Source organism: Salmo salar, unplaced genomic scaffold (assembly GCF_905237065.1).
Source record: "Salmo salar unplaced genomic scaffold, Ssal_v3.1, whole genome shotgun sequence".
Lineage (NCBI taxonomy): Eukaryota > Metazoa > Chordata > Actinopteri > Salmoniformes > Salmonidae > Salmo > Salmo salar.
The window spans coordinates 36,787-57,500 of NW_025548249.1; the positions used below are offsets into that span (position 1 = coordinate 36,787).

At 51.5% G+C, this 20,714-nt stretch overlaps 1 protein-coding gene across 1 annotated transcript in view; it reads left to right on the forward strand.

The window, feature by feature from the left end:
- Positions 1-209: 209 nt before the first annotated feature.
- The window catches only part of ap5z1 (adaptor related protein complex 5 subunit zeta 1), a gene marked incomplete at its 5' end in the record, with an annotated part of 27,429 nt that continues 6,924 nt past the window's right edge, over positions 210-20,714 (forward strand). The window contains 6 exon segments of the mRNA NM_001173809.1: positions 210-372; positions 588-766; positions 13,733-13,875; positions 14,647-14,765; positions 16,891-17,018; positions 17,424-17,521. Of these exon segments, the coding sequence (NP_001167280.1) occupies positions 210-372; positions 588-766; positions 13,733-13,875; positions 14,647-14,765; positions 16,891-17,018; positions 17,424-17,521 (830 nt within the window).

The following is a 20,714-nucleotide window of genomic DNA, read 5'->3' on the forward strand; positions in this document are numbered from 1 at the left end:
CCTACAATCACACACCATACAGTCATACTGCTGTAGTAACCCTGTCAATCACACACCATACAGTCATACTGCTGTAGTAACCCTGTCCCCTACAATCACACACCATACAGTCATACTGCTGTAGTAACCCTGTCCCCTCTCTGTGTGTGTGTGTGTGTGTGTGTGTGTGTGTGTGTGTGTGTGTGTGTGTGTGTGTGTGTGTGTCTCAGTGCCTGGTGGAGGCCGTGTGTATCCTGGACAGCGTGTGTGTAGAGGACGCTGGTTGTGTGTACCGTTCCTTCCCGTGTGTGAAGTCGCTGTTCGGCCGTCTGAACTCTGACCTGTCCTGCAGCCGAGTCCTCCTGCCCATCGCTCAGTTCTACCTGAACCACGGTGAGGGGGGGTGTGTCTCTGTGTGTGTGTGTGTGTGTAAGTGCACGTGTGAAGGATAGAGTTAGTGTGTGTGTGTGTGTGCAAGTGCACGTGTGAAGGATAGAGTTAGTGTGTGTGTGTGTGTGTGCAAGTGCACGTGTGGAAGCATAGTTAGTGTATGTGTGTACTTGCGTGTGTGTGTGTGTGTGTGTGTGTGTGTGTGTGTGTGTGTGTAGGCGAGGCTGCAGCGGTGGACGGTGAGTGTGTGTGGAGGTGTGTGTTCGGAGTTCTCCCGGCGGAGTGTTTCAACGACCCCTTTCTGGCCCACGAGACGCTGTCCTTCATCAGAGCCAATCAGCTGCAGCTACGCTCCTCCGTCCCGCTGTACGCCCACTACTTCCCTAACCTGCTCAAGGTAACAGCCCCGCCCACTACTTCCCTAACCTGCTCAAGGTAACAGCCCCGCCCACTACTTCCCTAACCCGCTCAAGGTAACAGCCCCATTATAACACTGTGGACCCACTACTTCCTGTAGATCCCAGCGTGGGAACAGTCCAGGCCTGGTATCTGACTATGTGTTGTAGTTCCCAGCGTGGGGACAGTCCAGGCCTGGTATCTGACTATGTGCTGTAGTTCCCTAGCGTGGGGACAGTCCAGGCCTGGTATCTGACTATGTGTTGTAGTTCCCAGCGTGGGGACAGTCCAGGCCTGGTATCTGACTATGTGCTGTAGTTCCCAGCGTGGGGACAGTCCAGGCCTGGTATCTGACTATGTGCTGTAGTTCCCAGCGTGGGGACAGTCCAGGCCTGGTATCTGACTATGTGCTGTAGTTCCCAGCGTGGGGACAGTCCAGGCCTGGTATCTGACTATGTGCTGTAGTTCCCAGCGTGGGGACAGTCCAGGCCTGGTATCTGACTATGTGCTGTAGTTCCCAGCGTGGGGACAGTCCAGGCCTGGTATCTGACTATGTGCTGTAGTTCCCAGCGTGGGGACAGTCCAGGCCTGGTATCTGACTATGTGCTGTAGTTCCCAGCGTGGGGACAGTCCAGTCCTGGTATCTGACTATGTGCTGTAGTTCCCAGCGTGGGGACAGTCCAGGCCTGGTATCTGACTATGTGCTGTAGTTCCCAGCGTGGGGACAGTCCAGGCCTGGTATCTGACTATGTGTTGTAGTTCCCAGCGTGGGGACAGTCCAGGCCTGGTATCTGACTATGTGTTGTAGTTCCTAGCGTGGGGACAGTCCAGGCCTGGTATCTGACTATGTGCTGTAGTTCCTAGCGTGGGGACAGTCCAGGCCTGGTATCTGACTATGTGTTCTAGTTCCTAGCGTGGGGACAGTCCAGGCCTGGTATCTGACTATGTGCTGTAGTTCCCAGCGTGGGGACAGTCCAGGCCTGGTATCTGACTATGTGTTGTAGTTCCCAGCGTGGGGACAGTCCAGGCCTGGTATCTGACTATGTGTTGTAGTTCCCAGCGTGGGGACAGTCCAGGCCTGGTATCTGACTATGTGTTGTAGTTCCCAGCGTGGGGACAGTCCAGGCCTGGTATCTGACTATGTGCTTTAGTTCTTAGCGTGGGGACAGTCCAGGCCTGGTATCTGACTATGTGCTGTAGTTCCCTAGCGTGGGGACAGTCCAGGCCTGGTATCTGACTATGTGCTGTAGTTCCCAGCGTGGGGACAGTCCAGGCCTGGTATCTGACTATGTGCTGTAGTTCCCAGCGTGGGGACAGTCCAGGCCTGGTATCTGACTATGTGCTGTAGTTCCTAGCGTGGGGACAGTCCAGGCCTGGTATCTGACTATGTGTTGTAGTTCCCAGCGTGGGGACAGTCCAGGCCTGGTATCTGACTATGTGCTGTAGTTCCTAGCGTGGGGACAGTCCAGGCCTGGTATCTGACTATGTGCTGTAGTTCCCAGCGTGGGGACAGTCCAGGCCTGGTATCTGACTATGTGTTGTAGTTCCCAGCGTGGGGACAGTCCAGGCCTGGTATCTGACTATGTGTTGTAGTTCCCAGCGTGGGGACAGTCCAGGCCTGGTATCTGACTATGTGCTGTAGTTCCCAGCGTGGGGACAGTCCAGGCCTGGTATCTGACTATGTGCTGTAGTTCCTAGCGTGGGGACAGTCCAGGCCTGGTATCTGACTATGTGTTGTAGTTCCCAGCGTGGGGACAGTCCAGGCCTGGTATCTGACTATGTGCTGTAGTTCCCAGCGTGGGGACAGTCCAGGCCTGGTATCTGACTATGTGCTGTAGTTCCTAGCGTGGGGACAGTCCAGGCCTGGTATCTGACTATGTGCTGTAGTTCCCAGCGTGGGGACAGTCCAGGCCTGGTATCTGACTATGTGCTGTAGTTCCCAGCGTGGGGACAGTCCAGGCCTGGTATCTGACTATGTGCTGTAGTTCCCAGCGTGGGGACAGTCCAGGCCTGGTATCTGACTATGTGCTGTAGTTCCCAGCGTGGGGACAGTCCAGGCCTGGTATCTGACTATGTGCTGTAGTTCCCAGCGTGGGGACAGTCCAGGCCTGGTATCTGACTATGTGGTGTGTAGTTCCCAGCGTGGGGACAGTCCAGGCCTGGTATCTGACTATGTGCTGTAGTTCCTAGCGTGGGGACAGTCCAGGCCTGGTATCTGACTATGTGTTGTAGTTCCCAGCGTGGGGACAGTCCAGGCCTGGTATCTGACTATGTGTTGTAGTTCCCAGCGTGGGGACAGTCCAGGCCTGGTATCTGACTATGTGCTGTAGTTACCAGCGTGGGGACAGTCCAGGCCTGGTATCTGACTATGTGTTGTAGTTCCTAGCGTGGGGACAGTCCAGGCCTGGTATCTGACTATGTGCTGTAGTTCCTAGCGTGGGGACAGTCCAGGCCTGGTATCTGACTATGTGTTGTAGTTCCTAGCGTGGGGACAGTCCAGGCCTGGTATCTGACTATGTGCTGTAGTTCCCAGCGTGGGGACAGTCCAGGCCTGGTATCTGACTATGTGTTGTAGTTCCCAGCGTGGGGACAGTCCAGGCCTGGTATCTGACTATGTGTTGTAGTTCCCAGCGTGGGGACAGTCCAGGCCTGGTATCTGACTATGTGCTGTAGTTCCTAGCGTGGGGACAGTCCAGGCCTGGTATCTGACTATGTGTTGTAGTTCCTAGCGTGGGGACAGTCCAGGCCTGGTATCTGACTATGTGCTGTAGTTCCCAGCGTGGGGACAGTCCAGGCCTGGTATCTGACTATGTGCTGTAGTTCCCTAGCGTGGGGACAGTCCAGGCCTGGTATCTGACTATGTGCTGTAGTTCCCAGCGTGGGGACAGTCCAGGCCTGGTATCTGACTATGTGTTGTAGTTCCCAGCGTGGGGACAGTCCAGGCCTGGTATCTGACTATGTGTTGTAGTTCCTAGCGTGGGGACAGTCCAGGCCTGGTATCTGACTATGTGTTGTAGTTCCCAGCGTGGGGACAGTCCAGGCCTGGTATCTGACTATGTGCTGTAGTTCCCAGCGTGGGGACAGTCCAGGCCTGGTATCTGACTATGTCCTGTAGTTCCCTAGCGTGGGGACAGTCCAGGCCTGGTATCTGACTATGTGTTGTAGTTCCCAGCGTGGGGACAGTCCAGGCCTGGTATCTGACTATGTGTTGTAGTTCCCAGCGTGGGGACAGTCCAGGCCTGGTATCTGACTATGTGCTGTAGTTCCCAGCGTGGGGACAGTCCAGGCCTGGTATCTGACTATGTGCTTTAGTTCTTAGCGTGGGGACAGTCCAGGCCTGGTATCTGACTATGTGTTGTAGTTCCCAGCGTGGGGACAGTCCAGGCCTGGTATCTGACTATGTGTTGTAGTTCCCAGCGTGGGGACAGTCCAGGCCTGGTATCTGACTATGCTGTAGTTCCTAGCGTGGGGACAGTCCAGGCCTGGTATCTGACTATGTGCTGTAGTTCCCAGCGTGGGGACAGTCCAGGCCTGGTATCTGACTATGTGTTGTAGTTCCCAGCGTGGGGACAGTCCAGGCCTGGTATCTGACTATGTGCTGTAGTTCCCAGCGTGGGGACAGTCCAGGCCTGGTATCTGACTATGTGCTGTAGTTCCTAGCGTGGGGACAGTCCAGGCCTGGTATCTGACTATGTGCTGTAGTTCCCAGCGTGGGGACAGTCCAGGCCTGGTATCTGACTATGTGGATGTGTTGTAGTTCCCAGCGTGGGGACAGTCCAGGCCTGGTATCTGACTATGTGCTGTAGTTCCCAGCGTGGGGACAGTCCAGGCCTGGTATCTGACTATGTGCTGTAGTTCCCAGCGTGGGGACAGTCCAGGCCTGGTATCTGACTATGTGCTGTAGTTCCCAGCGTGGGGACAGTCCAGGCCTGGTATCTGACTATGTGCTGTAGTTCCCAGCGTGGGGACAGTCCAGGCCTGGTATCTGACTATGTGTTGTAGTTCCTAGCGTGGGGACAGTCCAGGCCTGGTATCTGACTATGTGTTGTAGTTCCCAGCGTGGGGACAGTCCAGGCCTGGTATCTGACTATGTGTTGTAGTTCCCAGCGTGGGGACAGTCCAGGCCTGGTATCTGACTATGTGCTGTAGTTCCCAGCGTGGGGACAGTCCAGGCCTGGTATCTGACTATGTGCTGTAGTTCCCAGCGTGGGGACAGTCCAGGCCTGGTATCTGACTATGTGCTGTAGTTCCCAGCGTGGGGACAGTCCAGGCCTGGTATCTGACTATGTGTTGTAGTTCCCAGCGTGGGGACAGTCCAGGCCTGGTATCTGACTATGTGTTGTAGTTCCTAGCGTGGGGACAGTCCAGGCCTGGTATCTGACTATGTGCTGTAGTTCCTAGCGTGGGGACAGTCCAGGCCTGGTATCTGACTATGTGTTGTAGTTCCTAGCGTGGGGACAGTCCAGGCCTGGTATCTGACTATGTGTTGTTGTTCCCAGCATGGGGACAGTCCAGGCCTGGTATCTGACTATGTGCTGTAGTTCCCAGCGTGGGGACAGTCCAGGCCTGGTATCTGACTATGTGCTGTAGTTCCCAGCGTGGGGACAGTCCAGGCCTGGTATCTGACTATGTGCTGTAGTTCCCAGCGTGGGGACAGTCCAGGCCTGGTATCTGACTATGTGTTGTAGTTCCCAGCGTGGGGACAGTCCAGGCCTGGTATCTGACTATGTGTTGTAGTTCCTAGCGTGGGGACAGTCCAGGCCTGGTATCTGACTATGTGCTGTAGTTCCTAGCGTGGGGACAGTCCAGGCCTGGTATCTGACTATGTGTTGTAGTTCCTAGCGTGGGGACAGTCCAGGCCTGGTATCTGACTATGTGCTGTAGTTCCCAGCGTGGGGACAGTCCAGGCCTGGTATCTGACTATGTGTTGTAGTTCCCAGCGTGGGGACAGTCCAGGCCTGGTATCTGACTATGTGTTGTAGTTCCCAGCGTGGGGACAGTCCAGGCCTGGTATCTGACTATGTGCTGTAGTTCCTAGCGTGGGGACAGTCCAGGCCTGGTATCTGACTATGTGTTGTAGTTCCTAGCGTGGGGACAGTCCAGGCCTGGTATCTGACTATGTGCTGTAGTTCCCAGCGTGGGGACAGTCCAGGCCTGGTATCTGACTATGTCCTGTAGTTCCCTAGCGTGGGGACAGTCCAGGCCTGGTATCTGACTATGTGCTGTAGTTCCCAGCGTGGGGACAGTCCAGGCCTGGTATCTGACTATGTGTTGTAGTTCCCAGCGTGGGGACAGTCCAGGCCTGGTATCTGACTATGTGTTGTAGTTCCCAGCGTGGGGACAGTCCAGGCCTGGTATCTGACTATGTGTTGTAGTTCCTAGCGTGGGGACAGTCCAGGCCTGGTATCTGACTATGTGTTGTAGTTCCTAGCGTGGGGACAGTCCAGGCCTGGTATCTGACTATGTGCTGTAGTTCCCAGCGTGGGGACAGTCCAGGCCTGGTATCTGACTATGTGCTGTAGTTCCCTAGCGTGGGGACAGTCCAGGCCTGGTATCTGACTATGTGCTGTAGTTCCTAGCGTGGGGACAGTCCAGGCCTGGTATCTGACTATGTCCTGTAGTTCCCTAGCGTGGGGACAGTCCAGGCCTGGTATCTGACTATGTGTTGTAGTTCCCAGCGTGGGGACAGTCCAGGCCTGGTATCTGACTATGTGTTGTAGTTCCCAGCGTGGGGACAGTCCAGGCCTGGTATCTGACTATGTGCTGTAGTTCCCAGCGTGGGGACAGTCCAGGCCTGGTATCTGACTATGTCCTGTAGTTCCCTAGCGTGGGGACAGTCCAGGCCTGGTATCTGACTATGTGTTGTAGTTCCCAGCGTGGGGACAGTCCAGGCCTGGTATCTGACTATGTGTTGTAGTTCCCAGCGTGGGGACAGTCCAGGCCTGGTATCTGACTATGTGCTGTAGTTCCCAGCGTGGGGACAGTCCAGGCCTGGTATCTGACTATGTGCTTTAGTTCCTAGCGTGGGGACAGTCCAGGCCTGGTATCTGACTATGTGTTGTAGTTCCCAGCGTGGGGACAGTCCAGGCCTGGTATCTGACTATGTGTTGTAGTTCCCAGCGTGGGGACAGTCCAGGCCTGGTATCTGACTATACTGTAGTTCCTAGCGTGGGGACAGTCCAGGCCTGGTATCTGACTATGTGCTGTAGTTCCCAGCGTGGGGACAGTCCAGGCCTGGTATCTGACTATGTGTTGTAGTTCCCAGCGTGGGGACAGTCCAGGCCTGGTATCTGACTATGTGCTGTAGTTCCCAGCGTGGGGACAGTCCAGGCCTGGTATCTGACTATGTGCTGTAGTTCCTAGCGTGGGGACAGTCCAGGCCTGGTATCTGACTATGTGCTGTAGTTCCCAGCGTGGGGACAGTCCAGGCCTGGTATCTGACTATGTGGATGTGTTGTTGTTCCCAGCGTGGGGACAGTCCAGGCCTGGTATCTGACTATGTGCTGTAGTTCCCAGCGTGGGGACAGTCCAGGCCTGGTATCTGACTATGTGCTGTAGTTCCCAGCGTGGGGACAGTCCAGGCCTGGTATCTGACTATGTGCTGTAGTTCCCAGCGTGGGGACAGTCCAGGCCTGGTATCTGACTATGTGCTGTAGTTCCCAGCGTGGGGACAGTCCAGGCCTGGTATCTGACTATGTGTTGTAGTTCCTAGCGTGGGGACAGTCCAGGCCTGGTATCTGACTATGTGTTGTAGTTCCCAGCGTGGGGACAGTCCAGGCCTGGTATCTGACTATGTGTTGTAGTTCCCAGCGTGGGGACAGTCCAGGCCTGGTATCTGACTATGTGCTGTAGTTCCCAGCGTGGGGACAGTCCAGGCCTGGTATCTGACTATGTGCTGTAGTTCCCAGCGTGGGGACAGTCCAGGCCTGGTATCTGACTATGTGCTGTAGTTCCCAGCGTGGGGACAGTCCAGGCCTGGTATCTGACTATGTGCTGTAGTTCCCAGCGTGGGGACAGTCCAGGCCTGGTATCTGACTATGTGTTGTAGTTCCCAGCGTGGGGACAGTCCAGGCCTGGTATCTGACTATGTGTTGTAGTTCCTAGCGTGGGGACAGTCCAGGCCTGGTATCTGACTATGTGCTGTAGTTCCTAGCGTGGGGACAGTCCAGGCCTGGTATCTGACTATGTGTTGTAGTTCCTAGCGTGGGGACAGTCCAGGCCTGGTATCTGACTATGTGCTGTAGTTCCCAGCGTGGGGACAGTCCAGGCCTGGTATCTGACTATGTGTTGTAGTTCCCAGCGTGGGGACAGTCCAGGCCTGGTATCTGACTATGTGTTGTAGTTCCCAGCGTGGGGACAGTCCAGGCCTGGTATCTGACTATGTGCTGTAGTTCCTAGCGTGGGGACAGTCCAGGCCTGGTATCTGACTATGTGTTGTAGTTCCTAGCGTGGGGACAGTCCAGGCCTGGTATCTGACTATGTGCTGTAGTTCCCAGCGTGGGGACAGTCCAGGCCTGGTATCTGACTATGTCCTGTAGTTCCCTAGCGTGGGGACAGTCCAGGCCTGGTATCTGACTATGTGCTGTAGTTCCCAGCGTGGGGACAGTCCAGGCCTGGTATCTGACTATGTGTTGTAGTTCCCAGCGTGGGGACAGTCCAGGCCTGGTATCTGACTATGTGTTGTAGTTCCTAGCGTGGGGACAGTCCAGGCCTGGTATCTGACTATGTGCTGTAGTTCCCAGCGTGGGGACAGTCCAGGCCTGGTATCTGACTATGTGCTGTAGTTCCCTAGCGTGGGGACAGTCCAGGCCTGGTATCTGACTATGTGCTGTAGTTCCCAGCATGGGGACAGTCCAGGCCTGGTATCTGACTATGTGTTGTAGTTCCCAGCGTGGGGACAGTCCAGGCCTGGTATCTGACTATGTGCTGTAGTTCCCAGCGTGGGGACAGTCCAGGCCTGGTATCTGACTATGTGTTGTAGTTCCTAGCGTGGGGACAGTCCAGGCCTGGTATCTGACTATGTGTTGTAGTTCCTAGCGTGGGGACAGTCCAGGCCTGGTATCTGACTATGTGGATGTGTTGTAGTTCCCAGCGTGGGGACAGTCCAGGCCTGGTATCTGACTATGTGCTGTAGTTCCCAGCGTGGGGACAGTCCAGGCCTGGTATCTTACTATGTGCTGTAGTTCCCAGCGTGGGGACAGTCCAGGCCTGGTATCTGACTATGTGCTGTAGTTCCCAGCGTGGGGACAGTCCAGGCCTGGTATCTGACTATGTGCTGTAGTTCCCAGCGTGGGGACAGTCCAGGCCTGGTATCTGACTATGTGTTGTAGTTCCCAGCGTGGGGACAGTCCAGGCCTGGTATCTGACTATGTGTTGTAGTTCCCAGCGTGGGGACAGTCCAGGCCTGGTATCTGACTATGTGCTGTAGTTCCTAGCGTGGGGACAGTCCAGGCCTGGTATCTGACTATGTGCTGTAGTTCCCAGCGTGGGGACAGTCCAGGCCTGGTATCTGACTATGTGCTGTAGTTCCCTAGCGTGGGGACAGTCCAGGCCTGGTATCTGACTATGTGCTGTAGTTCCCAGCGTGGGGACAGTCCAGGCCTGGTATCTGACTATGTGCTGTAGTTCCCAGCGTGGGGACAGTCCAGGCCTGGTATCTGACTATGTGTTGTAGTTCCCAGCGTGGGGACAGTCCAGGCCTGGTATCTGACTATGTGCTGTAGTTCCCAGCGTGGGGACAGTCCAGGCCTGGTATCTGACTATGTGTTGTAGTTCCCAGCGTGGGGACAGTCCAGGCCTGGTATCTGACTATGTGTTGTAGTTCCCAGCGTGGGGACAGTCCAGGCCTGGTATCTGACTATGTGCTGTAGTTCCTAGCGTGGGGACAGTCCAGGCCTGGTATCTGACTATGTGTTGTAGTTCCCAGCGTGGGGACAGTCCAGGCCTGGTATCTGACTATGTGCTGTAGTTCCCAGCGTGGGGACAGTCCAGGCCTGGTATCTGACTATGTGGATGTGTTGTAGTTCCCAGCGTGGGGACAGTCCAGGCCTGGTATCTGACTATGTGTTGTAGTTCCTAGCGTGGGGACAGTCCAGGCCTGGTATCTGACTATGTGTTGTAGTTCCCAGCGTGGGGACAGTCCAGGCCTGGTATCTGACTATGTGCTGTAGTTCCCAGCGTGGGGACAGTCCAGGCCTGGTATCTGACTATGTGCTGTAGTTCCCAGCGTGGGGACAGTCCAGGCCTGGTATCTGACTATGTGTTGTAGTTCCCAGCGTGGGGACAGTCCAGGCCTGGTATCTGACTATGTGCTGTAGTTCCCAGCGTGGGGACAGTCCAGGCCTGGTATCTGACTATGTGTTGTAGTTCCAAGCGTGGGGACAGTCCAGGCCTGGTATCTGACTATGTGTTGTAGTTCCTAGCGTGGGGACAGTCCAGGCCTGGTATCTGACTATGTGCTGTAGTTCCTAGCGTGGGGACAGTCCAGGCCTGGTATCTGACTATGTGTTGTAGTTCCTAGCGTGGGGACAGTCCAGGCCTGGTATCTGACTATGTGCTGTAGTTCCCAGCGTGGGGACAGTCCAGGCCTGGTATCTGACTATGTGCTGTAGTTCCCAGCGTGGGGACAGTCCAGGCCTGGTATCTGACTATGTGGATGTGTTGTTGTTCCCAGCGTGGGGACAGTCCAGGCCTGGTATCTGACTATGTGTTGTAGTTCCTAGCGTGGGGACAGTCCAGGCCTGGTATCTGACTATGTGTTGTAGTTCCCAGCGTGGGGACAGTCCAGGCCTGGTATCTGACTATGTGCTGTAGTTCCCAGCGTGGGGACAGTCCAGGCCTGGTATCTGACTATGTGCTGTAGTTCCCAGCGTGGGGACAGTCCAGTCCTGGTATCTGACTATGTGCTGTAGTTCCCAGCGTGGGGACAGTCCAGGCCTGGTATCTGACTATGTGCTGTAGTTCCCAGCGTGGGGACAGTCCAGGCCTGGTATCTGACTATGTGTTGTAGTTCCCAGCGTGGGGACAGTCCAGGCCTGGTATCTGACTATGTGTTGTAGTTCCTAGCGTGGGGACAGTCCAGGCCTGGTATCTGACTATGTGCTGTAGTTCCTAGCGTGGGGACAGTCCAGGCCTGGTATCTGACTATGTGTTCTAGTTCCTAGCGTGGGGACAGTCCAGGCCTGGTATCTGACTATGTGCTGTAGTTCCCAGCGTGGGGACAGTCCAGGCCTGGTATCTGACTATGTGCTGTAGTTCCCAGCGTGGGGACAGTCCAGGCCTGGTATCTGACTATGTGCTGTAGTTCCCAGCGTGGGGACAGTCCAGGCCTGGTATCTGACTATGTGCTGTAGTTCCTAGCGTGGGGACAGTCCAGGCCTGGTATCTGACTATGTGTTGTAGTTCCTAGCGTGGGGACAGTCCAGGCCTGGTATCTGACTATGTGCTGTAGTTCCCAGCGTGGGGACAGTCCAGGCCTGGTATCTGACTATGTCCTGTAGTTCCCTAGCGTGGGGACCGTCCAGGCCTGGTATCTGACTATGTGCTGTAGTTCCCAGCGTGGGGACAGTCCAGGCCTGGTATCTGACTATGTGTTGTAGTTCCTAGCGTGGGGACAGTCCAGGCCTGGTATCTGACTATGTGCTGTAGTTCCCAGCGTGGGGACAGTCCAGGCCTGGTATCTGACTATGTGCTGTAGTTCCCTAGCGTGGGGACAGTCCAGGCCTGGTATCTGACTATGTGCTGTAGTTCCCAGCGTGGGGACAGTCCAGGCCTGGTATCTGACTATGTGCTGTAGTTCCTAGCGTGGGGACAGTCCAGGCCTGGTATCTGACTATGTGTTGTAGTTACCAGCGTGGGGACAGTCCAGGCCTGGTATCTGACTATGTGCTGTAGTTTCCAGCGTGGGGACAGTCCAGGCCTGGTATCTGACTATGTGTTGTAGTTCCTAGCGTGGGGACAGTCCAGGCCTGGTATCTGACTATGTGTTGTAGTTCCTAGCGTGGGGACAGTCCAGGCCTGGTATCTGACTATGTGGATGTGTTGTAGTTCCCAGCGTGGGGACAGTCCAGGCCTGGTATCTGACTATGTGCTGTAGTTCCCAGCGTGGGGACAGTCCAGGCCTGGTATCTTACTATGTGCTGTAGTTCCCAGCGTGGGGACAGTCCAGGCCTGGTATCTGACTATGTGCTGTAGTTCCCAGCGTGGGGACAGTCCAGGCCTGGTATCTGACTATGTGCTGTAGTTCCCAGCGTGGGGACAGTCCAGGCCTGGTATCTGACTATGTGCTGTAGTTCCCAGCGTGGGGACAGTCCAGGCCTGGTATCTGACTATGTGCTGTAGTTCCCAGCGTGGGGACAGTCCAGGCCTGGTATCTGACTATGTGCTGTAGTTCCCAGCGTGGGGACAGTCCAGGCCTGGTATCTGACTATGTGCTGTAGTTCCCAGCGTGGGGACAGTCCAGGCCTGGTATCTGACTATGTGCTGTAGTTCCCAGCGTGGGGACAGTCCAGGCCTGGTATCTGACTATGTGCTGTAGTTCCTAGCGTGGGGACAGTCCAGGCCTGGTATCTGACTATGTTTTGTAGTTCCTAGCGTGGGGACAGTCCAGGCCTGGTATCTGACTATGTGCTGTAGTTCCCAGCGTGGGGACAGTCCAGGCCTGGTATCTGACTATGTGCTGTAGTTCCCAGCGTGGGGACAGTCCAGGCCTGGTATCTGACTATGTGCTGTAGTTCCCAGCGTGGGGACAGTCCAGGCCTGGTATCTGACTATGTGCTGTAGTTCCCAGCGTGGGGACAGTCGAGGCCTGGTATCTGACTATGTGCTGTAGTTCCTAGCGTGGGGACAGTCCAGGCCTGGTATCTGACTATGTGTTGTAGTTCCCAGCGTGGGGACAGTCCAGGCCTGGTATCTGACTATGTGCTGTAGTTCCCAGCGTGGGGACAGTCCAGGCCTGGTATCTGACTATGTGTTGTAGTTCCCAGCGTGGGGACAGTCCAGGCCTGGTATCTGACTATGTGTTGTAGTTCCCAGTGTGGGGACAGTCCAGGCCTGGTATCTGACTATGTGCTGTAGTTCCCAGCGTGGGGACAGTCCAGGCCTGGTATCTGACTATGTGTTGTAGTTCCCAGCGTGGGGACAGTCCAGGCCTGGTATCTGACTATGTGCTGTAGTTCCCAGCGTGGGGACAGTCCAGGCCTGGTATCTGACTATGTGCTGTAGTTCCCAGCGTGGGGACAGTCCAGGCCTGGTATCTGACTATGTGCTGTAGTTCCCAGCGTGGGGACAGTCCAGGCCTGGTATCTGACTATGTGCTGTAGTTCCCAGCGTGGGGACAGTCCAGGCCTGGTATCTGACTATGTGCTGTAGTTCCTAGCGTGGGGACAGTCCAGGCCTGGTATCTGACTATGTGTTGTAGTTCCCAGCGTGGGGACAGTCCAGGCCTGGTATCTGACTATGTGTTGTAGTTCCCAGCGTGGGGACAGTCCAGGCCTGGTATCTGACTATGTGCTGTAGTTCCCAGCGTGGGGACAGTCCAGGCCTGGTATCTGACTATGTGTTGTAGTTCCCAGCGTGGGGACAGTCCAGGCCTGGTATCTGACTATGTGCTGTAGTTCCCAGCGTGGGGACAGTCCAGGCCTGGTATCTGACTATGTGCTGTAGTTCCCAGCGTGGGGACAGTCCAGGCCTGGTATCTGACTATGTGCTGTAGTTCCCAGCGTGGGGACAGTCCAGGCCTGGTATCTGACTATGTGCTGTAGTTCCCAGCGTGGGGACAGTCCAGGCCTGGTATCTGACTATGTGCTGGTAGTTCCTAGCGTGGGGACAGTCCAGGCCTGGTATCTGACTGATGTGTTGTAGTTCCCAGCGTGGGGACAGTCCAGGCCTGGTATCTGACTGATGTGTTGTAGTTCCCTAGCGTGGGGACAGTCCAGGCCTGGTATCTGACTATGTGGATGTGTTTTAGTTCCTAGCGTGGGACAGTCCAGGCCTGGTATCTGACTATGTGGATGTGCTGCCCTCTCTGGTCACGGCTGGGACTGCAGTGGAGCTGCTGCACTCTCTACTGGACTTGCCCTGTCTCACTGCTGCGCTCATCCTTCAGCTCAGGTACACCTTTAGCCAAATACATTTAAACTCACTTTTTTTCACAATTCCTGACATTTAATCCTAGTAAAAAATCCCCTGTCTTAGGTCAGTTAGGATCACCACTTTATTTTAAGAATGTGAAATGTCAGAATAATAGTAGAGAGAATGATTTATTTCAGCTTTTATTTCTTTCATCACATTCCCAGCGGGTCAGAAGTTTACATACACTCAATTAGTATTTGGTAGCATTGCCTTTTAAATGGTTTAACTTGAAGGTAGGCCTTGAAATACATCCACAGGTACACCTCCAATTAACTCAAATGATGTCAATTAGCCTATCAGAAGCTTCTAAAGCCATGACGTCATTTTCTGGTATTTTCCAAGCTGTTTAAAGGCACCAGTCAACTTAGTGGATGTAAACTTCTGACCCACTGGAATTGTGATCCAGTGAATTATAAGTGAAATAATCTGTCTGTAAACAATTGTTGGAGAAATTACTCGTGTCACGCACAAAGTAGATGTCCTAACCGACTTGCCCAAAACTATATAGTTTGTTAACAAGAAATTTGTAGTGTGGTTGAAAAAACGAGTTTTAAATGACTCCAACCTAAAGTGGATGTAAACTTCCCGACTTCAACTGTAACACACAGTAAATACTTAGTGTATTCTAAGTTATCTCTGTAAAAAAATTCAATTCAATCAATAACATTCACAATGTACCTAAGAAGCATTTCAGGGAAAGATCAGAGCAGTGCAGAAAACACATGTAACACGGTGATCGGTGCCCGTCAGGTCCGCTTGCTTCCCTGTGTCTGAGCCAGGAGGCCGCGGTCTGTCGTCGCTGGAAGCTTTCCGAAGCCCCGCCCATAGAGGCCTCTTCCTGTTCCTGTTGAGAGGGGAGGCGGGGTCTGGTAATACTACTGATACTACTGTAATACCATCACTACTACTGTAATACCACTACTGATACTACTGTAATACTACTACTACTGTAATATCACTACTACTGTAATACTATAATACCACTACTGTAATATTACTAGTGTTTGTGTTACCATGGTAACTGTGTTGAAGCCCCGCCCATAGAGGCCTCTTCCTGTTCCTGTTGAGAGGGGAGGCGGGGTCTGGTAATACTACTGATACTACTGTAATACTACTACTACTGTAATACCACTACTGTAATACCACTACTGATACTACTGTAACACTACTACTACTGTAATACCACTACTACTGTAATACCACCACTACTGTAATACTATAATACCACTACTGTAATATTACTAGTGTTTGTGTTACCATGGTAACTGTGTTGAAGCCCCACCCATAGAGGCCTCTTCCTGTTGAGAGGGGAGGCGGGGTCTGGTAATACTACTGATACTACTGTAATACTACTACTACTGTAATACCACTACTACTGACACTACTGTAATACTGTAATACCACTACTACTATAATACTGTAATACCATTACTATACTACTGTAATACCACTACTACTACTGTACTACTATAATACCAATACTGTAATACCACTACTACTGATACTACTGTAATACCATCACTACTACTGTACTACTATAATACCAATACTGTAATACTATAATACCACTACTGTAATATTACTAGTGTGATACCACTACTGTACTACTGTTAAACACCTACTGTAATACACCTACTGTAATACTATAATACACCTACTGTAATACTATAATACACCTACTGTAATACCAATACTGTAATACCACTACTATAATACTGTAATACCACTACTACTGTAATACTATAATACCACTACTGTAATATTACTAGTGTGATACCACTACTGTACTACTGTGAAACACCTACTGTAATACACCTACTGTAATACTATAATACACCTACTGTAATACTGTAATACCACTACTGTAATATATACCTACTGTAATACCACTACTGTAATATACCTACTGTAATACCACTACTGTAATACCACTACTGTAATATACCTACTGTAATGCCACTACTGTAATACCACTACTGTAATGCCACTACTGTAATATACCTACTGTAATACCACTACAGTAATGCCACTATTGTAATACTATAATACACCTACTGTAATACTATAATACCACTATTGTAATACATCTATTGTACTGTAATACCACTACTGTAATGCCACTACTGCACTGCTGTAATACCACTGCTGTAATACCACTACTGTAATACCACTACTGTAATTCCACTACTGTAATGCCACTACTGTAATGCCACTACTGTAATACTATGATACCACTACTGTAATACCACTACTGTAATACCACTACTGTAATTCCACTACTGTAATATACCTACTGTAATACCACTACTGTAATACCACTACTGTAATGCCACTACTGTAATACCACTACTGTAATATACCTACTGTAATACTATGATACCACTACTGTAATGCCACTACTGTAATGCCACTACTGTAATACTACTACTGTAATACTATGATACCACTACTGTAATGCCACTACTGTAATGCCACTACTGTAATACTATGATACCACTACTGTAATGCCACTACTGTAATGCCACTACTGTAATATACCTACTGTAATACTATGATACCACTACTGTAATACCACTACTGTAATGCCACTACTGTAATACCACTACTGTAAAACCACTACTGTAATGCCACTACTGTAATACCACTACTGTAATATACCTACTGTAATACTATGATACCACTACTGTAATACCACTACTGTAATGCCACTACTGTAATACCACTACTGTAAAACCACTACTGTAATGCCACTACTGTAATACCACTACTGTAATATACCTACTGTAATACTATGATACCACTACTGTAATACCACTACTGTAATATACCTACTGTAATACTATGATACCTCTACTGTAATACCACTACTGTAATGCCACTACTGTAATACTATGATGCCACTACTGTAAAATACCTACTGTAATACCACTACTGTAATACTGTAATACCACTACTGTAATACCACTACAGTAACATTACTGTATTTCTCCCCAGGTGATACCATGGACAGACTGAGCGTGCTCCATGACCTGCTGATGGAGGCAGCTGATTGGTCCAGAGTCATCCAATCAGCTCAAAGTGTTCCAGTGCTGCTGCACGTCTACTTCAACACAGTTACCACGGTAACACACACACACAGTTACCACGGTAACACACACACAGTTACCATGGTAACACACACACAGTTACCACGGTAACACACACACACAGACACACACACACACACCACACACACAACACACAGTTACCACGGTAACACACACACACACACACACACACACACACACACACACACACACACACACACACACACACACACACACACACAGTACACACACACACACCCAGTGTGTGTGTGTGTGTGTACTACCTGGTCCCTCTCCTTCTCCACCTCCTCCAGCTGTATGGTGATGGTGTGTGTGTGTGTGTGTGTGTGTGTGTGTGTGTGTGTGTGTGTGTGTGTGTGTGTGTGTGTGTGTGTGTGTGTGTGTGTGTGTGTTACCGTGGTAACTGTGTGTGTGTGGTAGGTATCAGATGAGAGGCTGCTGGCCCAGCTGGTGTTGGTGCTGCTGGAGAGAAGCAGCCTGTTGCTGCACATCCCCAGATACACTGCAGAGATACACCGGTTAGTCCACACTGGTACACGGGTCAATACCGGGTCAACACACACACTGGTACACCGGTTAGTCCACACTGGTACACGGGTCAATACCGGGTCAATACACACACTGGTACACCGGTTAGTCCACACTGGTACACGGGTCAATACCGGGTCAACACACACACTGGTACACCGGTTAGTCCACACTGGTACACGGGTCAATACCGGGTCAACACACACACTGGTACACCGGTTAGTCCACACTGGTACACGGGTCAATACCGGGTCAACACACACACTGGTACACCGGTTAGTCCACACTGGTACACGGGTCAATACCGGGTCAACACACACACACTGGTACACCGGTTAGTCCACACTGGTACACGGGTCAATACCGGGTCAATACACACACACTGGTACACCGGTTAGTCCACACTGGTACACGGGTCAATACCGGGTCAACACACACACTGGTACACCGGTTAGTCCACACTGGTACACGGGTCAATACCGGGTCAACACACACACTGGTACACCGGTTAATACACACACTGGTACACCGGTTAGTCCACACTGGTACACGGGTCAATACCGGGTCAACACACACACTGGTACACGGGTCAATACCGGGTCAATACACACACTGGTACACGGGTCAATACACACACTGGTACACGGGTCAATACACACACTGGTACACGGGTCAATACACACACTGGTACACGGGTCAATACACACACTGGTACACGGGTCAATACCGGGTCAACACACACACTGGTACACGGGTCAATACACACACTGGTACACGGGTCAATACACACACTGGTACACGGGTCAATACACACACACTGGTACACCGGTTAATACACACACACTGGTACACCGGTTAATACACACACTGGTACACCGGTTAATACACACACACTGGTACACCGGTTAATACACACACACTGGTACACGGTTAATACACACACACTGGTACACCGGTTAATATACACACACTGGTACACCGGTTAATACACACACTGGTACACCGGTTAATATACACACACTGGTACACCGGTTAATACACACACACTGGTACACCGGTTAATACACACACACTGGTACACCGGTTAATACACACACTGGTACACCGGTTAATACACACACTGGTACACCGGTTAATACACACAGTGGTACACCGGTTAGTACACACACACTGGTACACCGGTTAATACACACACTGGTACACCGGTTAGTCCACACACACTGGTACACCGGTTAATACACACACACTGGTACACCGGTTAATACACACACACTGGTACACCGGTTAATACACACACACTGGTACACCGGTTAATACACACACACTGGTACACCGGTTAATACACACACACTGGTACACGGTTAATACACACACACTGGTACACCGGTTAATACACACACTGGTACACCGGTTAATACACACACTGGTACACCGGTTAATACACACAGTGGTACACCGGTTAGTACACACACACTGGTACACCGGTTAATACACACACTGGTACACCGGTTAATATACACACACTGGTACACCGGTTAATACACACACTGGTACACCGGTTAATATACACACACTGGTACACCGGTTAATACACACACTGGTACACCGGTTAATACACACACACTGGTACACCGGTTAATACACACACACTGGTACACCGGTTAATACACACACACTGGTACACCGGTTAATACACACACTGGTACACCGGTTAATACACACACACTGGTACACCGGTTAATACACACACACTGGTACACCGGTTAATACACACACTGGTACACCGGTTAATACACACACACTGGTACACCGGTTAATACACACACACTGGTACACTGGTTAATACACACACTGGTACACCGGTTAATACACACACTGGTACACCGGTTAATACACACACTGGTACACCGGTTAATACACACACACTGGTACACCGGTTAATACACACACACTGGTACACGGTTAATACACACACTGGTACACCGGTTAATACACACACACTGGTACACCGGTTAATACACACACACTGGTACACCGGTTAATACACACACTGGTACACCGGTTAATACACACACACTGGTACACCGGTTAATACACACACACTGGTACACGGTTAGTATACACACACTGGTACACGGTTAATACACACACACTGGTACACCGGTTAATACACACACACTGGTACACCGGTTAATACACACACTGGTACACCGGTTAATACACACACTGTACACGGTTAGTACACACACTGGTACACCGGTTAATACACACACTGGTACACCGGTTAATACACACACACTGGTACACCGGTTAATACACACACACTGGTACACCGGTTAATACACACACACTGGTACACCGGTTAATACACACACACTGGTACACCGGTTAATCACACACACTGGTACACGGTTAATACACACACTGGTACACCGGTTAATACACACACACTGGTACACCGGTTAATACACACACACTGGTACACCGGTTAATACACACACACTGGTACACCGGTTAATACACACACACTGGTACACCGGTTAATACACACACACTGGTACACCGGTTAATACACACACACTGGTACACCGGTTAATACACACACTGGTACACCGGTTAATACACACACACTGGTAAACCGGTCTGTAGTAGATGATGTGGAGGGTATTACCCTGTAGATGGAGGGTATTACCCTGTAGATGGAGGGTATTACCCTGTAGATGGAGGGTATTACCCTGTAGATGGAGGGTATTACCCTGTAGATGGAGGGTATTACCCTGTAGATGGAGGGTATTACCCTGTAGATGGAGGGTATTACCCTGTAGATGGAGGGTGTTACCCTGTAGATGGAGGGTATTACCCTGTAGATGGAGGGTATTACCCTGTAGATGGAGGGTATTACCCTGTAGATGGAGGGTATTACCCTGTAGATGGAGGGTATTACCCTGTAGATGGAGGGTATTACCCTGTAGATGGAGGGGTATTACCCTGTAGATGGAGGGTATTACCCTGTAGATGGAGGGTATTACCCTGTAGATGGAGGGTGTTACCCTGTAGATGGAGGGTATTACCCTGTAGATGGAGGGTATTACCCTGTAGATGATGCGGAGGGTATTACCCTGTAGACGGAGGGTATTACCCTGTAGATGGAGGGTATTACCCTGTAGATGGAGGGTATTATCC